This window comes from Asterias amurensis, chromosome 9 (assembly GCF_032118995.1).
Source record: "Asterias amurensis chromosome 9, ASM3211899v1".
Classification (NCBI taxonomy): Eukaryota; Metazoa; Echinodermata; class Asteroidea; order Forcipulatida; family Asteriidae; genus Asterias; species Asterias amurensis.
Genome location: NC_092656.1, coordinates 14,261,546 through 14,288,582, shown reverse-complemented (window position 1 = coordinate 14,288,582; position 27,037 = coordinate 14,261,546). Strand labels below are relative to the sequence as shown.

The window sequence follows — 27,037 nt, the reverse complement described above, 5'->3', positions numbered from 1 at the left end:
CTTTAAACAACAACAACAACAACAACAACAACAACAACAACAACAACAACAACAACAACAACAACAACAACAACAACAACAACAACAACAACAACAACAACAACAACAACAACAACAACAACAACAACAACAACAACAACAACAACAACAACAACAACAACAACAACAACAACAACAACAACAAAAACAACAACAACCAGAGATGTAAATATCATACTTGATTCTAGGTATTTTAATAAGTGTCTGTATTGAGCTGTTCTCTTAAGATCTTTACAAAAAGTCTCTTATTTGTAAGAAAAGGGGAGTAAAACATTTCATCTCATCAGGCACCCCTTCGTGACACCCAAATCCTTACTTGAGATGTTTGTTTCACCCATTGGTTTCTTGATATTATTAACTTTATGTATGTTATTATACTCAGTTCAGTAGCATCACCATTGCAACAAACACAAACTGGTTTACATATGGCAAAAACAAAAAGCCCCTTCATTTTAACCATTTCATTAATTACCAACAATCCTTTTCAGAAGCAGCATTTTGAGCAAACTTATTCTTCGTGCCATTGTGTATCATGTTTGCGAACATTATTTCTCACAGCGCCCTGTAAAGCAGGCTTGTAAATCAGAATGCTGAAATCCGCGCAATAAGCAGTGTCATTAAATAATTGGGATATGCTTTACCCGCTAGAGTATTACTTCATACATTGTTTGTGACTTTATAAAAATGTACGATATTTAATCTGCTCTCTAAATGTAAAAGAGTGAAAAAGCACCCATCTTTACGTTTCGAGTTGTCCCTCATATGGCTCTCTTTAAAAAGAGTGGTGGTTATTTCACTCTTTTAGAGGGGTTTCACTCCAGGACAAAGTGAAAAATCACTCAAAATGATGCAAACTTCAATCTAAAAAGATTGGAAGACCACTCGAAAAAGAGTTGTCCCTCATATGGCTCGTCAAAGAGTGCCCTTTCACTCTTTTGCATTTAGAGAAGGGTGCCAACTATAGCTTGCAAATTTCTTTGAATTATTATAGACTCTTTGTATAGGTAGAAACTATAATAAAATGTGAATACAACTTGAAGCCAATTAAAGAATCGTTCTGAATATGACGTAACGACTTACTATAACAATTCTTTAAATTCAGGCCTATTGCTTCAACGTCTGGGTTTTACGTTTTTCCGTTAGTCCAGAAACGAAAACATTTGAAGGACTATATATTTGAAAAACGACGATTATCTATAACTACCCCCATCTATAACTACCCCTATCCGTTGTGGAAGACTGTGCAAGTCGCGCGCGCACTGAAACAAGAAATCACGACAAACGAAGAACTTTATTTTGTATGAAATCAAATCTTTGCTTTAAATTAGCTTTAATGACAAATCTGAACCACAAAAATACTGATTCTTAAACTTGTATAAATTAGTTTTAGATTTTAAAAATAGATACACATATCATAACTAGTTTCATTGTGTAAACAAAAGAGACAAAGATGTTTATTTGATCTTAACTTTTTTGTAAACCATTTTGTAAATCTAGCCCATTAATGTTAATGTGAAACTACAAAAATTTGGTTTAAACGCAGACGCGCGATGGTAATTGCAAGGGCGTAAAATTAAGGCGTGGCGCAGTTTAAAGCCCGGTTCATACTTCCTGTGAATGAGAATGCGAAGCTAATCTTGACGTCACGAATTCGCAACGAACAATTCGCAGTAGTTGCCCTGTGCTCAACCCTTGCGAATTCGAGCGAAAACAAAGTTGAGCCGTCGATAATATGTTCCGCCTCGCATTCGCATTTGTGGAGGAAGTATGAACCTGGCTTAAAGACACTGGACACTATTGGTAATTGTCAAAGACCAGTCTTCTCATCATATACATAAAATAACAAACTTGTAAAATTTTTTACTCAATCGGTCATTGGAGTTGCGAGATAATAATGATAGAAAAACACCCTTGTCACACAAAATTGTGTGCGATTAGACGTTTGATTTCGAGACCTCAAGTTCTAAATCTGAGGTCTCGAAATCAAATTCGTGGAAAATTACTTCTTTCTCGAAAACTATGGCACTTCAGAGGGAGCCGTTTCTCACAATGTTTTATACCATCAACCTCTACCCAATACTCGTCACCAAGAAAGGTTTTATGCTAATAATTATTTTGAGTAATTACCAATAGTGTCCACTGCCTGTAACAAGACCTCGGCACCACCGGTTGTTCTTTTATTCATTCAGTCAGCGTCATTTTGTCACTGTCACGAAAACGATCAAACTGTATGTCCTTCAGTTCTATAAACTGCATTGAGTCATCACTCAACGTACCATCGGCTGTAAATGGGACAAAGTCTAGTATCCTGACACTCTCTGGAACTTCACCCGTGATGTGTAGCCATAAATTCAATTCGTCTGGTTCTCCAGATAGATTAGACAATTCCTGAAACAATTGAAGATAATGATTCATAAGGCAATGTTATAAGAGTAGTTAGATGTCATATAACGTTTTATAAAGGTCATCGACCCTTCAGAAAGTTCTCCCAAAAATTCGCTAAAAAATATTGACTTGATCCTTAACTCTGTCACAATCAGTGTCAGACATATTTTCCGATGAGGATGGTGGCACAGAACTAAGTTGCTCAACACTCAAATTGTGTGCATGCAAACGGTAACCAGCATGAAAACAGCATGAAACGGTAACCTTTATGAACCATCATTAAAATTTATCTGTAGTTCCAAGGGGTGAGGGATAGCATTGTCATTGGGGAACTGTAGTTCTGAGTGGTGGGGGATAGCATTGCTATTGGGGAACTGTAGTTCCATGGGGTGAGAGATGACATTGCCATTGGGGAACTGTAGTTCCAAGGGGTGAGGGATAACATTGCCATTGGGGAATTGCAGTTGCGAGGGGTGAGGGATAACATTGCCATTGGGGAACTGTAGTTCCAAGGGGTGGGGGATAACATTGCCATTGGGGAACTGTAGTTCCAAGGGGTGGGGGATAACATTGCCATTGGGGAACTGTAGTTCCGAGGAGTGAGGGATAACATTGCCATGGGGGAACTGTAGTTCCAATGGGTCAGGGATAATAATGTCATTGGGGAATTGTAGTTCCGAGGAGTGAGGGATAACATTGCATTGTGGAACTGTAGTTCCAAGGGTTGAGGGATAACATTGCCATTGGGGAACTGTAGTTCCGAGGAGTGAGGGATAACATTGTCGTTGGGGAACTGTAGTTCCAAGGGTAGAGGGATAACATTGCCTTTGTGGAACTGTAGTTCCAAGGGGTGAGGGATAATATTGCCATGGGGAAGCTGTGGTTTCAATGGGTCAGGGATAACATTGTCATTGGGGAATTGTAGTTCCAAGGGTTGAGGGATAACATTGCCATTGTGGAACTGTAGTTCCAAGGGGTGAGGGATAATATTGCCATGGGGAAGCTGTGGTTTCAATGGGTCAGGGATAACATTGTCATTGGGGAATTGTAGTTCCAAGGGTTGAGGGATAACATTGCCATTGTGGAACTGTAGTTCCAAGGGGTGAGGGATAACATTGCCATTGGGGAACTGTAGTTCCAAGGGGTGAGGGATAACATAGTCATTGTGGAATTGTAGTTCCGAGGAGTTAGGGATAACATTGCCATGGGGGAACTGTAGTTCCAATGGGTCAGGGATAGCATTTTCATTGGGGAAATGTAGTTCCAAGGGTTGAGGGATAACATTGCCTTTGTGGAACTGTAGTTCCAAGGGGTGAGGGATAATATTGCCATGGGGAAGCTGTGGTTTCAATGGGTCAGGGATAACATTGTCATTGGGGAATTGTAGTTCCAAGGGTTGAGGGATAACATTGCCATTGTGGAACTGTAGTTCCAAGGGGTGAGGGATAACATTGCCATTGGGGAACTGTAGTTCCAAGGGGTGAGGGATAACATAGTCATTGTGGAATTGTAGTTCCGAGGAGTTAGGGATAACATTGCCATGGGGGAACTGTAGTTCCAATGGGTCAGGGATAGCATTTTCATTGGGGAAATGTAGTTCCAAGGGTTGAGGGATAACATTGCCATTGTGGAACTGTAGTTCCAAGGGGTAGGGGAAAATATTGCCATTGGGGAACTGTAGTTCCAAGGGGTGAGGGATAGCATTGTCATTGGGGAACTGTAGTTCCAAGGGTAGAGGGATAACATTGCTATTGGGGAACTGTAGTTCCGAGGGGTGAGGGATAACATTGCTATTGGGGAACTGTAGTTCCGAGGGGTGAGGGATAACATTGCCATTGGGGAACTGTAGTTCCGAGGGGTGAGGGATAACATTGCTATTGGGAAACTGTAGTTCCGAGGGGTGAGGGATAACATTGCCATTGGGGAACTGTAGTTCCAAGGGTAGAGGGATAACATTGCTATTGGGGAACTGTAGTTCTGAGTGGTGGGGGATAGCATTGCTATTGGGGAACTGTAGTTCCATGGGGTGAGAGATGACATTGCCATTGGGGAACTGTAGTTCCAAGGGGTGAGGGATAACATTGCCATTGGGGAATTGCAGTTGCGAGGGGTAAGGGATAACATTGCCATTGGGGAACTGTAGTTCCAAGGGGTAAGGGATAACATTGCCATTGGGGAACTGTAGTTCCAACCAATGGGTCAGGGATAACATTGTCATTGGGTAATTGTAGTTCCAAGGTGTGCAACATTCAACACCAACAATTAGATTACTGGAAACAGTTTGCTCTTCTTGGTGCTTACATTTGATTGAACGGTTTCCGATTTGACTCCATCCATACTTTCTGCTGCCCCATCTAGCTCCATGTAGTCCGAGTCTTTTGCCAATAACTCATCTAACAACTCTGAGAGTTTAGTAAAAGAAGGTCGCAATAAGGGATTCTCCAACCAACACTGTCTCATAATATCATATCTGTAATTGGAATAAGGGGAAAATAGAACTGTTTCAAGTCGTGTTCCATCGTGAAGGGATTGTATTCCTACGTGGTTTTATGCAGGGAGTCAAAGAGGGAAATTATACAAGAGGTAATAATGCCCCCAAAAGAATTAGCTGTTACATATTTGCTTAACAACCCAAAAGGACGTGTGGTATAAATGCAAACATACAATTCGTTGTTGCAAATTGCTTACCAACCAAAAAGGACATTTTGTAAAATTGAAAAAAAATAATGTGAGCAGTTGCTCTTGCTGCTTACCAACCCAAATAACATAATTGCAAAAAAAAAAAAAAAAAAAAGGAAACGACGTTTCGATCTCACCAGAGTCTTAATGACAACACCTGACAAAAACTAGGGAAATGGAGACCGGGGGGGGGGGGGGGGGGGGTTGTTCAGAGAAGGGGCTGGTCTAAAACCACAACAGGTTGGAACACAAAAGACGGATAAGAGGTAGACAAAGTATGGGATATCTGTGGCAAAGACAAACAGTCGTTAATCATTTCCTTCAGAGCTTGGGGTTAAACAGTCTGGGGGCGCATTGTCCACAGTTTCTCCCTTTTGAGCCACATAGAGAACCATAGATAAAACAGACCTGTTGGAGTCCCAGGGCAAGACTGGGTCATGTCCGTCGTCTTTTGAGCCTGGACTACCAAGTGGGTATCTTTGGTCGAGTATTCGGTCGAGAATTGTGTTGGTCTCGGGGAAGTACTTTATGTGGTTAAGGCTGGATTAAAGAGTGGCACGTTTCCTGATTCCATGATAATCTTTATAACATAGCATCAGGAAACGTCAGAGATTTTAAAACGATGTTAGAATGACGACATAGTTGCCTCTTAAAGAAATTTGAGTTATAATTAGACCAATCCACCTCGTGATCAGACAAACCATGGAGGTAAAAATAGTGGACGCTGACGTAAAGGTTACATAGTGAACTTACACCTCCAGAGGGCAGCCTTCTGGTTGGTCCAGACGATAGCCTCGCTTTAATTTGGGGAGAAGCTCCGCATTCTGTATACCCTGATATGGGGCATCTCCTAGTGTGAAAATTTCATACAACACGATGCCGAATGACCAACTAGGAATGGGTGACGAGATCAGAAAAAGAGAAACACGATAAATTTAAGATAAATTCTCAATATAATTAAAAATATTTCAATTCTAAGCATAAAATTTAATATCACTCACCGTTTCAAATTCTTAAATTTAAATTAAAAATTTAAAACTTTTCAAGTTTTAATATTTCACAAGGAATTGTCACATTATTTTAAGATGAAGTGAAATCGCTTTTTAACAATAGAGGGTCCTTCTCTAATCACAAAGTGATGCTTTTCTACTTACACGTCAGCTTCAATCGTACATTTGCCAGTAAGATTGGTCTCCAGACTAACCCATTTCATAGGTCGTTTTTCGTCTGGTTCCAGCCTCTTGTATCCCCGTTCATATATATCAGCTGCTAGACCGAAGTCAGATACCTTAATCTGAAGATTTGCTCCTACCAGAACATTTCTGGCTGCAAGATCACCATGGTAATAGCGTGTCATGGAGATGTATTCCTTCAAAACAATTAAGGTAAATTACACTAATTAATAAGTAACCAAGGCCAGAAATCACAAAGAAAGGTGATTGATAACAACCATTGCCAACTGAGGCAATGGTTGTACTACTCCTGCGAAGGACCACAACAGGCTGAACGAGATGCTCAGATCTCGGCATATAACTTGTTTTGACTGCGTGATATAAAACAAAATGTCACAATTTTAGTGAGGTTATCCAATGCCGTTTATACATTTCTACTTATTCATAAATTAATTTTGTCTGTTTATTGGTCGACCGTTTCTTTTAATCATCACATTCACCAGGACGGAAAAACAAGCTGAAAAACATGTTTCTTTTCTATACCGCACTATGCGCCCATGCCAATTTCCGTTTGATATTCGCCCCCCCCCCCCCCCCCCATAAAGCAAGCTGTGTACAGTTCTTCTGATAGCGCCCTCTTTTAAATTATCTTTCTCAGCCCATGTTAAATTTCTCAGTTAGGGGAATGAATCTCCGGCGGACATAATTCCCTGGGACACCGGCAATAATAGGGCTTTTGCTTGGGTCATTAGTGCTGCAAACACAGGAGATTTATAAACTTATTTCATTAGGATGTTGGTACTACACAATGTATCAACGTGTATGGAATAAAACCAATCTGGTTCTTCTTGCCTTAACAAACGTTTCATTGAATTTGATGTGACAGTGAAGATTAAGGGAGAACAAGCCATGTTATACTTTACTTACATACCACGTGCTATCTGCCTAGCTATTTGAAGCTTTGATTTTTCAGTAACTTTATATATAGAATCCTCCTCAGCTGACTTACTCTGATCAAGTTGAAAAAATATTGAAATTTAAATTAACCAAGTTAAAGGCAGTGGTAATTACTCAAAATAATTTTTGGCATAAAACCTTACTTGGTAACGAGTAATGGGGAGAAGTTGATAATATAAACCATTGTGAGAAACAGCTCCCTCTAAAGTGACGTAGTTTTGGTGAAAAGTTATTTTCCACGAATTTGATTTCGAGGCCTCAAGTTTAGAACTTCTCGAAATCAAGCATCTGAAAGCACATAACTTCGTTTGACAGGGGTGTTTTTTCTTTTATAGTTTATCTCGCAACTCTGACGACCGATCGAGCTCAAATTTTCACAGGTTTGTTATTTTATGCATATTTTGAGATACACCAAGTGAGAAGACTGGTCTTTGACACTTTCCAATAGTGTACACTGTCTTTAAATCTTAGAAATGCTTAGGATATGAAATTTTACATTATTGCAAACAAAACTGAAACATGGCGTTTGCTGTGAGACAATGTAATACAATCGTCTATGAGCTTGAGCGATTAGACGAGAACCATTGGTGGCAAATCCGGAGCATTAAAATTCACAAGTTTTAAGATTGCTTTGTTTCAAAGCTAGTACTTGGACTGACCATCTTACAAAAAGAGTTCCATTCGTCGACGAGCAATCTAGGTGGTCCAGACCAACTAGTACAAAAAAGGAATCTTTTAAACCCACTTGCGACGTATTTAAGGTTTTGTAAAATGTACATTATATATAGACCTCACAAAGTCTGAGATTAGGTTTAAATATTTTGTAAAATAAATGATGGTAAATTTTACCTCTCTGCTTTTCCACATGAAATGAAGAAGGTCTCCGTATTTCATAAATTCTGTCAGGAGAAGATAAGGTTCCTCAATAGTGCAACATCCAAGCAAGGTTAAAATGTTGGCATGAGAACCGATCTATACATCAATTCAATCTCACCCAAAAATTGCTTCTTCATATTTTCAGTTGCATTGCCTGAGTTATAAACAAGATCATTTTAGAGAATTATAGTATGAGCTTCATTTATTAATTATTTCCTCTTTTTGAAGGCACTGTATGGACACTATAGTGGTAATTAAAAAATAATGTTTAGCACAAAAAGTTACTTAGATGAGCAATGGAAGCTGTTAATTGTATAAACATTGTGAGGAACGGCTCACTCTAAAGTAACTTAGTTCTTGAGAAGAAGTTTTTTATTTTCTCACTAAAATAATAAAATACTTCAGCGGAAGCCTTTGGTGAGGGAGATGAAAGCACACACATTTTTGGAACAGGGGTGTATTTTATTCATTTTTCTCTTGCAACTTCGATGACCAATTGAGACAAAAATTAATGTTCACAGGTTACTTTATGCATATCGTGGGATACGCCAAGTGAGAACAATGGGCTTTAACAATAACCAAAGGTGTCCAGTGCCTTTAAAAACGGACCATCAATATGATGACGAAGCTGCATTGCGAACAAGTAATAACTACCGCAAAAGCAGATTTGCCTTTCGGTTTCTGCTCGTGACATTACTTGGTCACAAGTACATGTTGAAATTATGTAATAATTTTGATTAATATTTGCCCGGTTTAGGCAAAAACACAGATAAAACAATTTGAAATGGTGTTTACCCTCAATGGTATTAAGCAAGCTGACATTGACCGTCTACAAAGGCTCCAAAACAATGCTGCTCGTATCATTTTCTTGCAACCCAAATACACACACGCATCCACTCTTCTCAAACAATTACACTGGTTACCAGTTAAACAACGCATCACCTTCAAAACATCAGTGAACATGCACAAAGCACTCTCCAACGTACTTCCACAATACCTTACAGAGTCGCTAAATTTCAACAAACCTGGCCGGAGTGGGCTCCGCTCCGGCCAGAATCTTACAATCCCTCGCACACACAAAATGGCAGGGGACCGGTCCTTTTCAGTCGCTGGTCCCCGGTGCTGGAACGCCCTACCAAGTCATATTCGGAACACCAACACACTCCAGACATTCAAGAGTAAATTATAAACACATCTATTCTCATAATCGTCTTTTCCGTAGCACTCTTCCAGCGCATTGAATTTTGTAAAATGCGCTTTATAAGTCTCATTTATTATTATTATTATTACCCTTTAATAAGTGTTATTTATTTTTCATTTTATTTACTTTATTTATTTATTTATTTTATTTTTTGGGGGAGAGAGGGAAAAACACAAACTACTTCGAAGTCGAATGTTTCTCAAAATGCATTATCCAAAGCTTCTATACTTCCTACCAAGCAAGTTTAGTGCAGCGGCGTAGTGAGAATATTGTATGTGATTCACCCCGCCCGACAAAAGGTGAGAAATGGGACTGAGACATTGAATGCAGTAAACGTGAACAGTTTAAATACCATGGGCCTGAGACATTGAATGCAGTAAACGTGAACAGTTTAAATACCATGGGCCTGAGACATTGAATGCAGTAAACGTGAACAGTTTAAATACCATGGGACTGAGACATTGAATGCAGTAAACGTGAACAGTTTAAATACCATGGGACTGAGACATTGAATGCAGTAAACGTGAACAGTTTAAATACCATGGGACTGAGACATTGAATGCAGTAAACGTGAACAGTTTAAATACCATGGGACTGAGACATTGAATGCAGTAAACGTGAACAGTTTAAATACCATGGGCCTGAGACATTGAATGCAGTAAACGTGAACAGTTTAAATACCATGGGACTGAGACATTGAATGCAGTAAACGTGAACAGTTTAAATACCATGGGCCTGAGACATTGAATGCAGTAAACGTGAACAGTTTAAATACCATGGGCCTGAGACATTGAATGCAGTAAACGTGAACAGTTTAAATACCATGGGCCTGAGACATTGAATGCAGTAAACGTGAACAGTTTAAATACCATGGGACTGAGACATTGAATGCAGTAAACGTGAACAGTTTAAATACCATGGGACTGAGACATTGAATGCAGTAAACGTGAACAGTTTAAATACCATGGGACTGAGACATTGAATGCAGTAAACGTGAACAGTTTAAATACCATGGGCCTGAGACATTGAATGCAGTAAACGTGAACAGTTTAAATACCATGGGACTGAGACATTGAATGCAGTAAACGTGAACAGTTTAAATACCATGGGCCTGAGACATTGAATGCAGTAAACGTGAACAGTTTAAATACCATGGGACTGAGACATTGAATGCAGTAAACGTGAACAGTTTAAATACCCTCATCTTAGGGACTACTTCAGGACACCATATTTGGAAAATCCAATTGAGGTTTTGCTCAATACTCAGGTTAATTAAATGTTCTTGTATAAATGTATAAGCAGTGTCTGCTGCCACCATGTGATCTCTCCCTTACTTACCTTTGATACTTTTGACTGCAACAGGGTAGAAGCCTGCTATCCCTTTTAGTGAACCAAAGGCTAAAGCTTTGTACACAACACCAAAGCTTCCTCGTCCGATCTCGGTACTACCTCTCAATAAACTCCGGTCAAATTCCTTTTCTGAAAAGCGTTCAGCACGTCTGGTATCTATACAATGATTTAATTTGTTTAACGTTTATTCAGAAAAATTATATTAACAACCCCAACTTTGGTCATAGAAAGATGATATTGCGCAGTCCATTGCGTCACTTTAGCAGGTAAGTTCCTCTGCAAATGGATGTATGAAGTTTCATACAAATGCAAATTATTATTGTTTTAATACTATAAAAAAAAGTCAAACATAGTTATGCAATTTGTGATGTTTGCCTGTGTTTAGTGTACTTGCCCTTTACAGATGTAATGCCAGATCTTTTACGCCAAAGGCAGATGAAGCAAATCACCACAAACAAAACAACAAGAGCACCGGCTGAACAGCTGGCCACAATTATCCAGAAATCATCTGGAGCTGAAGTGATATAAAATTGAGATTGCCACGGTTATTCAACAGAATGTCAAACCAGTTGGTAAAAAATACGTCCAACGATAAACTAATAATGATGTATAAAGTAACTTACAAGGTGGCCCTTTAGCTGTGCCTATGGTGATATTAACGTGTTGCAGAAGCACAGCAGTCCTACCAGTACATTGTTGCACTAAGGTATTGCTCATGCAGGATTTGTTGCCACTCTTAAGAAAGCCCTGTACCTGGGATAATATGAAGATGTCCGATGAAACGGAATTTTCAATATATATATTTAGCTGAAATTCATTCATTTCCTGCATATTTAAAGGAACACGTTGCCTTGGATCGGTCGAGTTGGTCTTTGAAAAGCGTTTGTAACCGTTTTTTTATAAAATACATATGGGTAGAAAGATGTTGTAAAAGTAGAATACAATGATCCACACAAACATGCCTCGAAATTGCGTGGTTTTCCTTTTACCTCGTCGACTAACACGTCGGCCATTTATGGGGGTCAAAATTTTGACTCCCATAAATGGCCGACCATGTTAGTTCGCACAGTAGAAGGAAAACCACACAATTTCGAGGCAAACTTGTGTGGATCATTGTATTCTACTTTTAAAACATCTTTCCAACCATATGCATTATATAAAAAACGGTTACAAACGCTTTTGTTTTGACCAACTCGTCCGATCCAAGGCAACGTGTTCCTTTAATCCAACCAAAAACAGGGAAATTTAATGCTTAAAAGAATAAAAGCTAAAGCAAAACTGACTAGAACCTAAAACTGAATGGAAATAATTAACTGGAGAATGAAACAAATAAAATACTCTAGATGGCTCTTTGTAAACAAAGTTCATAGCCTAACAATGATTTTAAAAGGACACTCACGCGGCAACTTTTTAGGCCTCGCAGGCACCCTTACTAAACTGAACAAGCATGATGTTGCCTCGAGAAATGATATCGGTTCCGTAGCAGCAGCTTTGTGTTGACGAGATAGGAATCAGACTGTTTAAAAAAGTCGTAACCTAAAACAAAACAAAATTGCCCCCCCCCCCAACACAAAAGGGGGGAAAAGTTGCCGTTAAAAATAAGTGCGCGCCAAAACTGCCCGCCTTCGGGTTTGGGCACTGTTGGGCGTTTGGGGGCTATGCGTCGCCGCGTAGGTGGCCATTATCATAGAACACCGTAACGTTGCAATATAAACCAAAACCAATACATGATTGGTCAGTGCAATAAGACAATAACATCTTTTGTAAAATGATAGGGTATAGGTAGTCATTGTGCCTACAAGGTGATGTCTTCATAACTCATTGTTATTTGTTTCTCAGAAATTTGAAGCAAACAATTTAACCCTCACTAGGTAAGTCTTACTTAAAAAAAAGCGTATGAAGAATGCCCATGAAGATTCCTACCCTGATTTCAATAACCTCGGTCCAGTTAGACGGAACATCAATTTGAAATGAATGTTCGAATGAGACATCGAACGGGTTAGTGTACATCATCTGGCTCTGAAATTAACATATACATAACAAACCGATAACACTCGTCCTGAATGTAGAATAAAATGTAATGGTTCATTGACACTTCAAGACTAGTTGACTAAGTAATGTTATTGACGTGGTTCATGTCGGGGTATTTCTTTGTTTTGTCATAATTGACTGGGTTTATTTTGGGTGAATATAATGTGACCATGAACAAACAATACTTTAAGAGTAACTATAAGTATAAATATGAATAGTAAACTTGCGGGTACAACCATGAGTAAAATCTCTTTTGAAGGAGTGGTGGCTCTAAACGTGGCTCGAAACGTCAAGACAAAACCGGCTCTTTTCAGAGCACCACTCTTTCAAAAGAGATTTTACACATGGTTGTACCCGCAAGTTTACTATTATAATTCATATTTATATTTATAGTTACTCTTATTCTCCACACCATGCAAAGTTTCAAACACAATTTAAATAATACTTTCTAGTCATTGGTTATAGCTCGAATAATGAGACTGAGAATAATTCTTTCAGTTATTTTCGGATACCCCATGTCACAAGAACATGACGACAAACATAACAATAACATCATTACGCATACTTACTGGCGCTGGTACAACAATATCGCTGATGAGAGGTTTAAACTGACTGTCAGATCGTATCACCACGACTTCAAACTGCCCTATCATTCTGTCGACTGGTATCTGGGCTGGTGGGTGCCAAAATACGTTAAACATACCGACTGGTGTACCTTTCGTAGTATCTACCCGCGTTGTTATGTTATCCACACGCAGTCCTATAGGCTTCGACAAAATTGGTACAACTGAAATGTATAAAAAAAATTATGTTATGTTACAACTTGTTTAATTAGTTATAATCATCACTCCAATATAACTTATATGACATGTCAATTATTTCAGTTTTATAATTGAATACTGACAAACTTTACTTGAAACAAACCTTTTGTCTGACAGAACTGCAAATCTTGTGTACTCTCAAAACAATCTGAATTCATTTGACAAAAAGGAAAAAGAAAACATGGTATCCGTTCTACAACAAGTTTCAACAACTTCTTAACATTTTGCTATTGACAAAGAAGAAAAGAGTCGTTCATACCTGGTAGCTCAATAACTCTCAGAGTCCGTCGCACTCCGTTTCTTACCATTGCAGTTAGGTTAACAGAATATACCTGTGTCCGGACAAAATACAGCATACAATAGGTTTGTCTTGTTGCCAAAGTTGCAGTTTGAAGACGATCAATCAAATCATGATTGGCAACAATGTACTACAGTTCCCTAAGAACAACTCTACCTGGCAAGTAGATATACACACATGGTGTTACCGCAAACCAATATATATTGATACCCCACCATGCATGTCTCAAATCCTATATACGTATGCTCTACGGGGAGCGCACCAATGGACTTGTAAAGTTATATCAACGATCTTCTACCAGACGTTATAATAATAATATTTATTCGGGCAATCACATTTACAAGCACACATACATACATTAAAAATATTTAAGAAAACAAAGAAAAACAACAGTGGGGTGCCCAGGAGAGCATAAAAGTTAAAAAAAATAACTGTCGCCAAAAGGCGTATGTCTCCTAAAACCTTAAAAATACATTAAAAGGCAAGAGGGGGCATATAAAAAAGCACAGAAGATAATACAAATCACAAAACAATTTAAAAAGGCAAACAAGCAAAGACATACACAGAAAAACACACCAAAAATGATATACGTAAAAAAAGCAAGTCTATACATCAAAATGGTTTAAGAGCAAAACAACATTTCCGATGAGGGGACACAAATGAAATGACATTGTAAACAGGCAAGTAACTCTATCTAAGAGCAAAACTGCAGGGGGTGGAAAAAATTTGAACAATTATAAAAATAACTAAAAAGCATAGAACATGAAACAAAACAATGAACAAAAAGGCAAACGAGCAAAACATGAACTTTAAAAAGCCAGTCTATACATCAAAATGGTTTTTGAGCTTAGGTAAAAATTCCTGTAAGGGGGCACATATGAAATCGTTAACAAGGTCAGTAGGCAAGTTGCTCCAGCCACGAGCAAAACGGCAGGGGATGGAAAATTTAAACAAGTCGGTACGGGCTGATAAATGATGAAAAACAAGTTTATCTTAGTGTCTAGCATTAACCAAGATTTTGCATAAAAAGGATGACAAGGCACCTGTATGATTGTGAGCAACTAATTGTTTACATACAAAAGCAAAGAACAGATATTCTCTTCTATTACTTAGGGTGGAAAGCCCTGTTTCTATAAGCCTGCTATTGTAGGGTTGTTCCTGTCTCCTTTGATGAAGCATTAGCCTTGTGGCATACCTCTGAACCTTTTCTAGTTGAGTCTCGTGTTTTACACGATAAATATGCCAAACAGGAGAACAATAATCTAAAAGAGGTAAAACAATAGACTTGTACAAAGTGAGCAGTGTTTTAGAGTTGCAGTCTCCCACAACATGACGAATAAAACCCAAAGTTCTATAGGATCTACCTGTGACAAAATTAACATGCGCATCCCAGGAGAGATTGTTTTGAACAAGTACACCTAGTAGTTTAAGCTCAGTGACCTCTTGAACAAGCATATTATTTATGGAATATGAAGCCTGGTATGACCAGCGACGCATTCTAGAGATGGAAAGAAACTTGCATTTACCTGGTTTCAAAAGGAGTAAATTTCTATTTGACCAGGCACTTATTTTGTCAAGATCTCTCTGGAGGGACAAAGAATCATTTTCTCCCTGAATTTGTCTATACAAAAAAGTGTCATCAGCATAGTGGCGAGGGGAGTTAGACAGCTGCATATGTAAGTCATTAATATAAATGTTAAAAAGCAATGGCCCCAAGACAGACCCCTGTGGTACTCCAGATGTGACATTAGACCAGCCTGATTCAGATCCGTGAAAATTTACCCTTTGTTTTCTTCCTGTGAGGAATGAATTAATCCAGCAAAGTAAGGAATCGTGGATCCCATAGGAATATCTGAGTTTGTTTACAAGAATATTATGAGAAATACAATCAAACGCTTTACTATAATCAAGAGATATAACATGCACAAATGACTTGACTTGATCCAGTGTTTCAGACCACTCCGTTATTGTGTCAGCAAGGAGTGTTGCACAAGAACGGCCTGGCCTGAAACCATGCTGAAAATCATACATCAGACCATTCAATTCCAGATGGGAACGGAGATTATCAGAAACAATACTCTCAAGTAGCTAAGAAAAAAAAACTTATCAACAAGTTGACATTTCTGAAGAGATGTAGAGATGCAAATGTAGTCCCCCGAAGTCTCTGCCTTAGGAGCCCATCCGAACTGAACAATTTGCTCGAATCATTCGTAAAGCCAACAAAGCTTTACTCCGAAGCCAAATCGCCTCAATCCGATGTTGTCTAGCCCAGACAGATCAACACATATCAGAATGCAAAGCTATAGTCTCCGTACGACTATGCAAACCATTGATTATGATAAAATTTCCGCCCTCACGGAAAAATCCATATCATACACGAATGCCTCAACCCAGAAGAACCTTATTCATAAATTCCAGCGCCTCTAATCTATAGCCAACAAGGTACGAACGCACCCTAATAGCAAGGGTTGCACAAGTAAAGGGACAAACAATCAGGGAATTAAACATAAATCAGTTGTAAACCTCAGTCAACGCCAGCTATCTGAAACTGAAACGGATGTCTTATCCTTGGGTATGAATTTTGCCACTACCCCGAACAAGATACCAGTTGAGGAATTCATCCAAGCAGTTGAACCCTCTATCCGAAAGCTGGACAAACAAAAGGCAGACGTCATCCGCATTCAAATTCATGAGGTCTTGAAACATTCTAAACCTCCTAAATCCAATCTATCTAAACGAGAATTCCAGGCTATAAATGACCTTCGCCGGGATCCCTCAATACACATCCTGAAGGCTGACAAGGGTAATGCCACTGTTGTAATGGACCGCACTGAATATGACCAAATTGTTCAAAGTATCCTTGACACAGATACCTATGTCCGCCTAAAGAAGAACCCGATCCCATTAGTTGAAAGGAAGCTCGCTGCCAAGCTCCTCTCCCTAAACCGTAGCACTGCCATATCCACTCCACTGTACAGACATCTCAGGCCTTCGGCCTCGAAGTGCCCGAGATTCTTTGGTCAGCCAAAGATTCACAAACCAGACAAACCGCTCCGCCCTATTGTCTCCTCTCGAGGTTCCCCTACCTACAACCTCGCCCAACACTTGACTAAGCTTTTACACCCACTTGTGGGCAAAACACCTCACCATGTACCCAATTCAGCAGGGTTTATCGATATTATCAAGGGAATTGAATTACAGTCATCCGATATATTAGTGAGTTTTGATGTCAAATCTCTTTTCACTAACGTACCCACCGATGAAGCTTGCCAAATAACCCTAGCGGTACTAGAACAAGATGATACTCTAACCGATCGAACCAGCCTAACGCCAGACCAGATTCATGATCTATTAATGACATGCGTGAAGTCCACATACTTCCAATGGAGAGATGGATATTACAGACAGGCTTTAGGAACTCCCATGGGGTCTCCTATCTCCCCAGTCTTAGCGAACATTTTCATGGAAGACTTTGAACAGAAAGCCCTGGGTACCGCTCGACTCAAACCCAAACTTTGGCTCCGATATGTGGATGACACGTTCATAATTTGGTCGCACGGATTGGAAAACCTTGATGACTTCCTTAGTCACATTAACCGCCAACACCCTAACATTCAGTTCACCATGGAAACTGAGACATCCGATTCATTACCTTTCCTTGATGTACTCATTTCCAATTGGAATGAGACCAATTCCGAACTGACTCCGCGGCAGTACAGTTATTACGATCCTATAAGCTAAAGTAGTAGTCCAGTCAAATTTCTATACCATCCGCCTTGGTAATAGCATGGAGCAATAGTTATAAAGCAGGACAGTTCATTTCAGAACTGAGAAGTCTCCCGAACCTCCGATTTTCTACTCCACGGCAGTAGAATAAAGCAAGACAGTTCCCTAAGAACAACTCTACCTGGCAAGTAAACTGCGCCAATAAAGTATCTAAACACTTACAAATAGTCAGATTTATCGGAACCTGAATTAGTATGCCAAAGAATATTTATTCATTTCTATTCACCGTTAATTTCTGCACATTTTGACACATCTTATGTTGCGCTACGATGTTGTTGGGTGGATTTATGGGCACTTGAGTGGCTTAAGGTCGAATTTCAAAAGTTGCAAAAGCCCCTATTCACCCCAATTCCAGAAGGGAACTCACACAAGCCTCACACACAGACAAAATCAAGACAAAAGACACAAACCCGTTTCGTTTACCTTACCATGAAGTTTATGGCCGTATCTTTAACTCTAAAACTGCTGATATCCTGTCCTCAATACTTGGTGTGTCCCCCATCACTGTTAACGGCAAGGAGTCGTCTTCTCATACTCCAAACGAGACATCTGATCTGTCCCTGGTCAATCCCCTGCCATTTCCTGATCAGGATGCGTCGCAATCCCTCGAGAGTGGTGTCAGGCTTGATGGACTTGTTCACTTTCTTCTGCTGCAGAAGTCACACTCGGGCGGCCACTCCTTGGCAGGTTGTCCACATTTCCCTGAGCTTGGTAGCCATTCCACCATTTTACTGACCGTCGCTGGTGACGTTCCAACTTGATGAGCTGCAGCTCGAATCGACATACCGGCTTCTATCAAACCAACGATCCGTCCTCTTTCCTGTTTGGTCAGTTGAGCCATCTTTCCTGTTATCTTGAAACACCTTTCCCTGTCTTACCACAATCAGGGATTCTGGCTCTTAACCCATTTTGTTGTATGCCTCCCATCTTTGACCCCTTTGCTTGGTTACTGACAATTATTGCTGATGTTCATCGCAACCGATTTATCCAAAACGCGACAAACAAATCATGTATAAAGGGCGGGCAAAAGAAACGCTGATCTTACTCGTCACAATACAACGATTTAGCTTGAATAGGGGCTTTTGCAACTTTTGAAATTCGACCTTAAGCCACTCAAGTGCCCATAAATCCACCAAACAACATCGTAGCGCAACATAAGATGTGTCAAAATGTGCAGAAATTAACGGTGAATAGAAATGAATAATTATTTTTTGGCATACTATTTCAGGTTCCGATATATCTGACCATTTGTAAGTGTTTAGATACTTTATTGGCGCAGTTTAGATATACACACATGGTGTTACCGCAAACCAATATATATTGTTACCCCACGCATGCAATGCCTCAAATTCTATAATGTAGTACCGGTTGACAAAGAGTTGAGTTTTGATTAACACAATACTGACACTTACATAGATCATGATATCATATCCAAATGGTAGATCCTGCAGATAAATCCATTCTGTACGCTGGAGGGACGAAATCAAGAACAGGTATCAGTGGAAATGAATTCCAAAGATTGTAAGTATCGTATTTGCAATTGTTCTGCAATGAGTGTTGACGTCTCGCCAATTATTACGACAATTTGAAGACCGAGAAAATGGTAAAAAATTACAAAACGCACTCGTGCAGTTACTGAATTTTTAGGTTGGTTAATGTCCGACGTTGGGGGGAGGGGGGGGGGTAAGTTAGTTGCCATTGACACTTTAGCACTACCCTTTGCGCAAGTGCAAACTATTGAATGAGGCACATGCTGGTCTATCTAAGTGATCACACAATACATGTAGTTTGTACAGGGTCGTAAGTTTTTAATCAAACGAAAAAATTTGCAACTTTTGGGGCTTCGATAACAAGACAATTTTTAATCTTTTTGTGGAAAATCAACAAATTTTAAGTTTTGGTGAAACTTTTAAGTTTTGGTGAAACATTTAGTTTCAACAACTGCAGCAAATTGTTCACAAAGTTTACTTTCTCGGACTTTTGTTGCAAGTTTTAAATGACATAAATTTGTACTCTCTGGTTTATAGTTTGACCAATGTCGCCAGATTGTAATCAACAACTTTGTACCAAACAATTTTGTACACAATTTTAAATTTTGGTACTTTGAAAACAGTTTATTTTTTTATTTTGATTTTTGGTTCTTTGAAAACAAACAAATTTTACTTTTTGGTGATACATGTATTTTAAATTTAAACAATTGCCGCAAATTTTTCATAAAGTTTACTTAAATGAAACAAATTTGTACTGTCGCCAATAATATGTAAATTTGTACTTTGAAAACAAACAACTTTGTACTTTTTGGTAATACAAAAAATGTCTCATTTTAAGTTAAACAAATTTTCAATGTTTTTGGTTTAAAAAAACAATCCTTTTCGGACTTCCTGGTACTATTTTCAAAAATTTCAGAAGTTTTTAATTAAACAAAACTTGCACTTATTTGTAATATTTTTCCTTTTCTGTGACTATTTTTACCAAGTTTTTAATCAAGTAAAGATGGTATTTTTTGGTAGTTTACGTACTGTAACATTTTTTAACAAAAGTAAAAATTGTCATGGTTTATGATTGAGATTTTTTTGAAATAAAAGTTGGATTTAATTTCAAAAAGAAAACAAATCTTTGTCTTTTCTTCTATTTGTTCTATAAAAAAAAAAAAAAGTAATTTTGGTGTAAAAAACTAATTATTTTTTTGCATTTTTATCCCCCTTCTTTCCTCCTTTTTTTACCCCGGGATAGTAGTCCTTTATGCCCCATTTTTGGCCCAGCATGTACCCCAGTCAACGTCTATATAGCCCAAGTACCGAATACTTGCGATGAGGTCTATTCCCCGTAAATTGGTTTTATTTATTATTTTTAGCGACGAAATAGATGAATGTTTTATCCTTACTGTTATTTTGTATACAGGGTTTGTAATATCACACGAAAACCCGGGTGATATTTTGTCGTAATCGACTTCAACGGCATATCCATCGAAATCTAGAATTATATGAAAGAAAACAAAATTAATGGTTACAATTAATTTATCAGTACCTGTCACGCACTATGGTTTAAAGCATAACACAAAGCCATAAGTCCATGAAACTTCATGTACACGTCCATACAGCGTGCAGAATGGTGCAAACCTGTACTGCATGTGGAGTGCTATTATTGTTCAGTTTACAAATGTCCAGTTCAACTAGCTTTGCCACTATTTTCCCTGATGTGGTTATAAATAAAACTGGGCTCCTGTCTTTATCCGCAAGGATTCACGAGCCTCGAAGTGTGACGTCAGATGTTCAGGCTATTATAAACAGAGCTGTGTATGTACATCTTGAAGAGCGCCCCCTTGAGCTCTCCTAAGTCTATGGTATGACCTGTCTTTGGTACCCTGTCTTCATCTGCAGACAGGCACCTGCTTTTCAGAATACAATTTCATTTGATAAACGTGCAGTGACGTATTAGCTTTCTTTATCTGTGTTCTGATTGGTTCGAAGGTGATTATGGACGGGGATTGACCCAGGTTTGAGGCCACCCTCTTGCATTATTGACGAGCTTTGGAGTGTGACAGTGCTATGGTGTGTGGTAAAACAAACTCGATTCGCAAAGCTGCAAACACCGCAGTGCAAAACTGCTTGATCTTCTACAAACAAACCATTGGCACCGAATTGACAGCTACAAAAATACGATTATGGCTAGATATCCGCTTCACCCTGACTGTAAAAAATATCCGTACAATTTACGCCACTTTACCTGGCTGCTAGGGTGCCAGGTTACGTGCCGTAAATTTCACGGTGGAAATTTGGTAAATATTGTGCCCTTAAGGAGTAGCTTACATAACTTCCACCGTGCAACTCACTGCACTTTACCTTGCACCCTAGCTGCCAGATAAAATGTCGTAAATATTACGGATATTTTTTTTACAGTGTGCTTTGAGTTAACTTGGTAGCAGTCGTAGCCATAGTAGCTAGCTACGACTGCTGCTATGTTAATTCAACGCATGGAGAAGCGAAAATCTAGCCATAGCCGTAAATCATAGCCATAGCAGCTAGCCTCCGGTTCAGATACGGCCTTAGCTATTCTTAGGAAAAAACTGACCGTGTCCTGGAGGTCTCGCCCAGCTGACATTAGCCTGGACGCTCCATCTATCTTCAAGTGACTTCACAACTTTCACATCAAACACCACTGTGCTTGAATTCACTCTTTCTGCAAAGCAGAAGGAAACAAATGACCTGATTATTAAAGACAGTTGTTTTGGGATCCATTCAGTACCGGGGTGTTGAGTCTCCGTCAACATAAACAACTTTGGTTGACATTATGTGACTATCTTCTATAAACCAGCAATCGAAATCAGCACCATCGTACGACATCCTTGACAGAATGCGCTCCCTAAAAACCAACTCACTACTTTACTCAAAAATAAGTGTTAGCATATTACAAACTTACTTGGTACTAGCAACGGAGAGCTGCTGATAGTATAAAACATTGTGAGAAACGGCTCCCTCTGAAGTAACGTAATTTTTGAGAAAGAAGTAATTTCTCACTAGAATAATTTATTTGAGTTAAATTACAGACCTCGACTGAGGTCTCGAATTCAAGGCATCTGAAAGCACACAACTTGTGTGAATTTTTTTTTGTTTTTCTTTATTCTCTTGCAACTTCGACGACCAAATGAAAGTGTTCACAGGTTTGTTTATAGTGCGTATGTCTAGATACACCCTGTATGAGCCACTGCGGACAAATTTTCAAACATTATTCCAACATGGATAATTTCCAATGAAGCTGTTGAATGCCATTATAGTCTGATAATCATGTATGCAGTAAGTCCGATTGCAATACTCACGTTCCTCATCGCAGCACAATGGTGGGGCAGTGCACACGTCTGGTTGTGAACAACATACCGAACTCCTGGTCGATTGAGTATGATGTAAGAGAATGAAGAAACCTATCATCCATAGCCTTCCAGCTAGACAGGATAAACCCATTAGATCTGTGCACACAGTGGGAGATATCAGACGCGTGCAACCATAATGTAATGTGCTGTGACCCATTGACAGCAAAGGGAACCTCGATACTGCATGGAATTATTCCAGTTACACACCTTCATATTGTTGTTATTAATTTGTTTACGGGTAAATAATAATTATAATGTTTTTAAAGGAAGCATTGTCATTCTCTCTCAACGTGAAGTCAGTTTTGTTTAGTGACATCAGTGAATGGAAACGAAACTGAAACGGTTGCAAGAATTTATTTTTTTATTGTTTATATTGTTTGCCCTCCGTTGTTGTTTTGAGGTTGTGCATGATAGCCATTTTAGGCTAATGACTTCTGAGTTAGATTCTCAGGTTTCGAGAAACAGTGGAGAACAAAATAATTTATGATACTGTATGACTCAAAGCTGCCACTGCCAAAGTCAAATCCATGCATTACGAATGACATTTTGAAACCAACAAGCTATTGGGATTACACTGAGCATGTTTTACTCTATGACACAATTTTCAATGAAATACAAAACACAATACCGACTGACTTACCGTTTCTGAATATTCACAATGACGCCATATCTTTAGTTACACATGACATGAACAGTAAACACACCACCGATGTATTAAGAACTGACACAGAAGTGAAAGTTGTGACCACTATTCAGGAACATGCACAAGAATCCCTCTATATATACACCGTTGTTCAATTTACCTAATATGTAAATGCACAACTTCGCCTGCACATTCCCGTCCAGCAATAGTGACAGTTTTGTTATTTTATTCTATGTGCCATTGGCCTTGACATGCTTCTGTAAGTTTGGCATTGTTCTGTGTGCTGGAATGCAAGAGAGGTCGAGTGTAAACGTAGAAAAACAGCTTTTGTTTGCTCGTCAAGACAAGACCATGCCCGACTGCTTTTCAGACTAGCACTGTGGCGCGATCGCCTGATGAAACCGTGTAATAGCAATTCTCAAAATGTCCTACTTGTATTTGGGTCCAAATTCGGGTTAAAACTTTTGGTTGTTTAGTACAAGGTGGATTCAAGACACTGGACACTATCGGTAATTGTCAAAGACCAGTCTTCTTACTTGGTGTATCTCAACATATTGTAACGATTCCGGGGTGGGGTATGGTTCTTATGAATTTAACCAAGCCGCCACTCTGGAATCTGAAGAAGTCACAGGGGAAGGATGAAATATAATATTGGGGGGATTGTCCTTAAACTCTACTGATGAGGCACATTGAAATAAATCAGTGTTTCAAACAGAGGGTTGACATTAACCGCAAGGAACTACACAGTGTGTATTTTATTCAATCATGTTCAATCACAAAATGTACATAGCGCCCTCTCTTGATTTAAACGGTATTAACTTAAGGTATTCTGTAATCAATCAGTTCGCTGGTTCATTATTCGCACGCAGCAGTACTTGGTAGCGTGGCTGCTCGTGTAGTAACTATCTACTGAGAATCGCCAATGAATAAAGTGAGTAGCATCATTTTGCGTGTGTGTGTGTCCTTAAATGGTCTTGAGTTCTTGAGGTCTTGAATGGTCTTGAGGTCTTGAGGTCTTGAGGTCTTGAGGTCTTGAGTGGCGATCTCGAGTCTGGAAGCGACTGAGCCCCGATCTCTGGTTTTCGTCCCCTTTTATAGCCTAGCAGACGTACGCGCTGCACTAAGCCAGAGAACCGATTGGTTAATTATAAGCGTTAAGAAAACAAAATGTTAACACCTTTGGTAGCGTGCGCGCTAGCAGTTTGTAAGCGTAAAGCACACGCGAACGCACAGCCCAATACGCACAACCAAATGTGTGAACACTAAATTTAGCTGAAGTTAAACTTACAATAATGGTGAATTAGCAAGACATTATAAATAGAGAGATAGCATTTAAGTAGTCTCAACAACTCTATAATTAATTCTAAAACGCAAGGCAGTTTTCGCCACACTACCCCCTTCTAAAAAAAGAATGCGTCCTCGCATTGTATCCGCAACAAGAAAATTTGTACATAACTCTGAAAAACTGGAACTCAACTTTATGAAATTATGGAGAATTTTAAAAACTCGCAAAAGAATAAGTTTCTAAAAAAAGAATGCTTCCTCGCATTGTATCCGCAACAAGAAAAGTTTGTACATAACTCTGAAAAACTGGAACTCAACTTTATGAAATTATGGAGAATTTTAAGAAACTCGCAAAAGAATAAGTTTCTAAAAAAAAAGAATGCTTCCTCGCATTGTATCCGCAACAAGAAAAATTTGTACACCCACCACTCAGAAAAATTGCTCTTAGTCTTACTTAAAATGGAAGTTATCTTTCTTGATTCTTCCTTAATTTTTTTTTTAAAAATCATTGCATCCAAATGCACCCATAAAATTCCACTTCGTCAGACCATCTTATTTCCATGGTCCATATTTCTCCAAGTTTGACACAAATCCACATACAAAAAAATTCTGGTCCTGCTGTACTACATGTACTCCAACCTAAGCACAGGCCACAATATAAATGTAATTAACAGGGTAACGAGAGAGAGAGAGAGAGCGCTTTTATATAAATAAAAAAATAATTAATAAAGACTACACACTACTACACTAGACTAGTGCAGCTGTTAATTTAGTATTACTTTTTTAGAGTAGAGAAATTTTCACTCAAAACAGATCTTAATGTTGGCCCAGCAAAACCTTCATTATAACCACAATTCTTGTTTGTTTCATTACTCTGCTTCTTAATCTTAAAAACCTAAATAATTTACCTTAAAATACTCCACTTTTTGTGTTACTGTGCCAACGCCTAAACTATCACACTTGTATACACGGAGGCATCCATCTTGTTTAATTTCACTGGTACCCTCGTTAAACCTGGCAGGTAAGCATAGCTAATGTGATATGTGCAGCTGCGTACCGTGGAAATACACAGACTGGGTCACCGTAGTTTTAGCGTTGACCAATCAAAAAGCTCAATTCTGCAAACCCATCTAGGTCAGTCCTAAATAGTAAGGGCGGCAATTTTAGAAACCAAAATCGTCGCGATAGCTATAAATTCTCGCCATACATTTTTATTTAAAACTGTTTAAAACAATAAATACTTAATCCTGGAACATTAAAAAGATACCAAATTTTCGGGATGAAAGCACACGCATTTTCCTCAAAAACAGTCCTTTCTTCAGACTATGCTAATTAGAAGCTGACCCGACAATTATTTGTAAGAAAGAAAATGATATGTAGTGTTTTATACCACAACCAAGATTGTACATACACGACACGTACACATTTCGTCTGGAAAAAAAAATAGCCTTGATTTTAGGCGAATGAAATTGAATAACTTACCAATTGTTGTTGTTGTTGTGGTACAATCAAATAAACTTACGTGGTCCAAGGTCCAAGCTAGTCAGTAATCTCTTCTCTTCCCGTAAATTTGGTTGCTTGTTTACTAAAAAAGGCCTAACAATGTAAATGTTGGGATAAAAAGTTCACTGTTCGTGTGATGTGAAGGTCGGATTAGGCAGTTGGTCCGTTGCTTGACGGGCGTACCCGGTCTGCCACTGAGGCCTGCCGGACGGAGTGTTCGCCGGAAGTAGGTACTCGTTGAAACGAACGGAATATTTTCGACCGTCTGGAAACTTCGCCGTCTCCGTAACTTGCCGGAAGATTAGGCCGTGGCCTAATTGATGGAGCTCGTGCTCCCTTGTCCTCGAGATATTCTCTGCAGTCGCTCGCTCCCTTACTCGTTGCACTTCGGCGCCTGCCGCACTCTGTGGTGGCCCTGTTCGGCAGAGGTGATGTGATTTGCTGCTAGCTGATGATGGGGCGGTGGTGATTGTGGTGGTCGCCGGACGACCCGGGCGGACCTGCTGCCGCGGCGGCCTGGTGGGGGCCCCGGTGTTTCCGCCCTCTGGTTGTTGTGATGGAGATGCCGTTATTGTCGTTGCCGATGTCTTGGGAGGTTGCGAGGGTGGTGTCGCATCTTCTGGAAACAGTTCTCTGTCCGGCGTAACGGGTGCCTTTGTATCTAGTATTGGTGAGTCGCTTGGTGAAGGTGATAAGGTGGGAGTCATTGGCGGCGACGGGGAGTTGAAGGGGGTTAATTCCGCCGGGAGGAGAGAAATGAGAGATGGTGGAGGGGCCATCCCCTCCATGATCGCCGCCACCGACAGCTGACTTTTGACATCCCCGGTCACCTCTTTCTTGCTCGTTCTGTCGGGGACTGAGACAACCGACTTCAACCGAGGCTCTCGATCCCTCCCCCTGGATGACTCCTTCTCATCATCTCGTCGTTCTTGCCATTGAACCGATCTACACTCTCTAGGGTGCATCTTATGGACCCGTAGCATGTGCTGCTGGTAGTAGTTAAACTGCACGAACTCCTGCCGGCACCGATGACACTTGAATATATCTCTCGTTTTCTTCAACCCCCATCCAGATTCGCCACTTCTTCTTTTGCTCATATTTATAACCTCTGCCGAATTGGTGTTCTCTGATTGAAGTCGGAAACT

General features: G+C 39.4%; 1 protein-coding gene and 1 pseudogene across 1 annotated transcript; one reads left to right on the top strand and one right to left on the bottom strand.

Moving 5' to 3' along the window:
• Positions 1-164: 164 nt before the first annotated feature.
• Positions 165-23,258, bottom strand: LOC139941704 (uncharacterized; annotated as a pseudogene).
• Positions 16,384-18,978, top strand: LOC139941753 (uncharacterized). The gene is made up of 2 exons (XM_071938369.1): positions 16,384-17,472; positions 18,958-18,978. Exons 1-2 carry the CDS (start codon positions 16,384-16,386, stop codon positions 18,976-18,978), a joined length of 1,110 nt encoding a protein of 369 aa, XP_071794470.1.
• Positions 23,259-27,037: the final 3,779 nt, after the last annotated feature.

What these genes read in the sequence shown, in the direction of transcription:
- LOC139941753 (XM_071938369.1), top strand. Translation starts at nt 16,384, where the DNA reads ATGAATTTTGCCACTACCCCGAACAAGATACCAGTTGAGGAATTCATC. An exon ending in ATTCATTACCTTTCCTTGAT is followed by an intron (nt 17,473 to 18,957) that starts GTACTCATTTCC and finishes TCTATAATGTAG; the next exon opens with TACCGGTTGACAAAGAGTTG.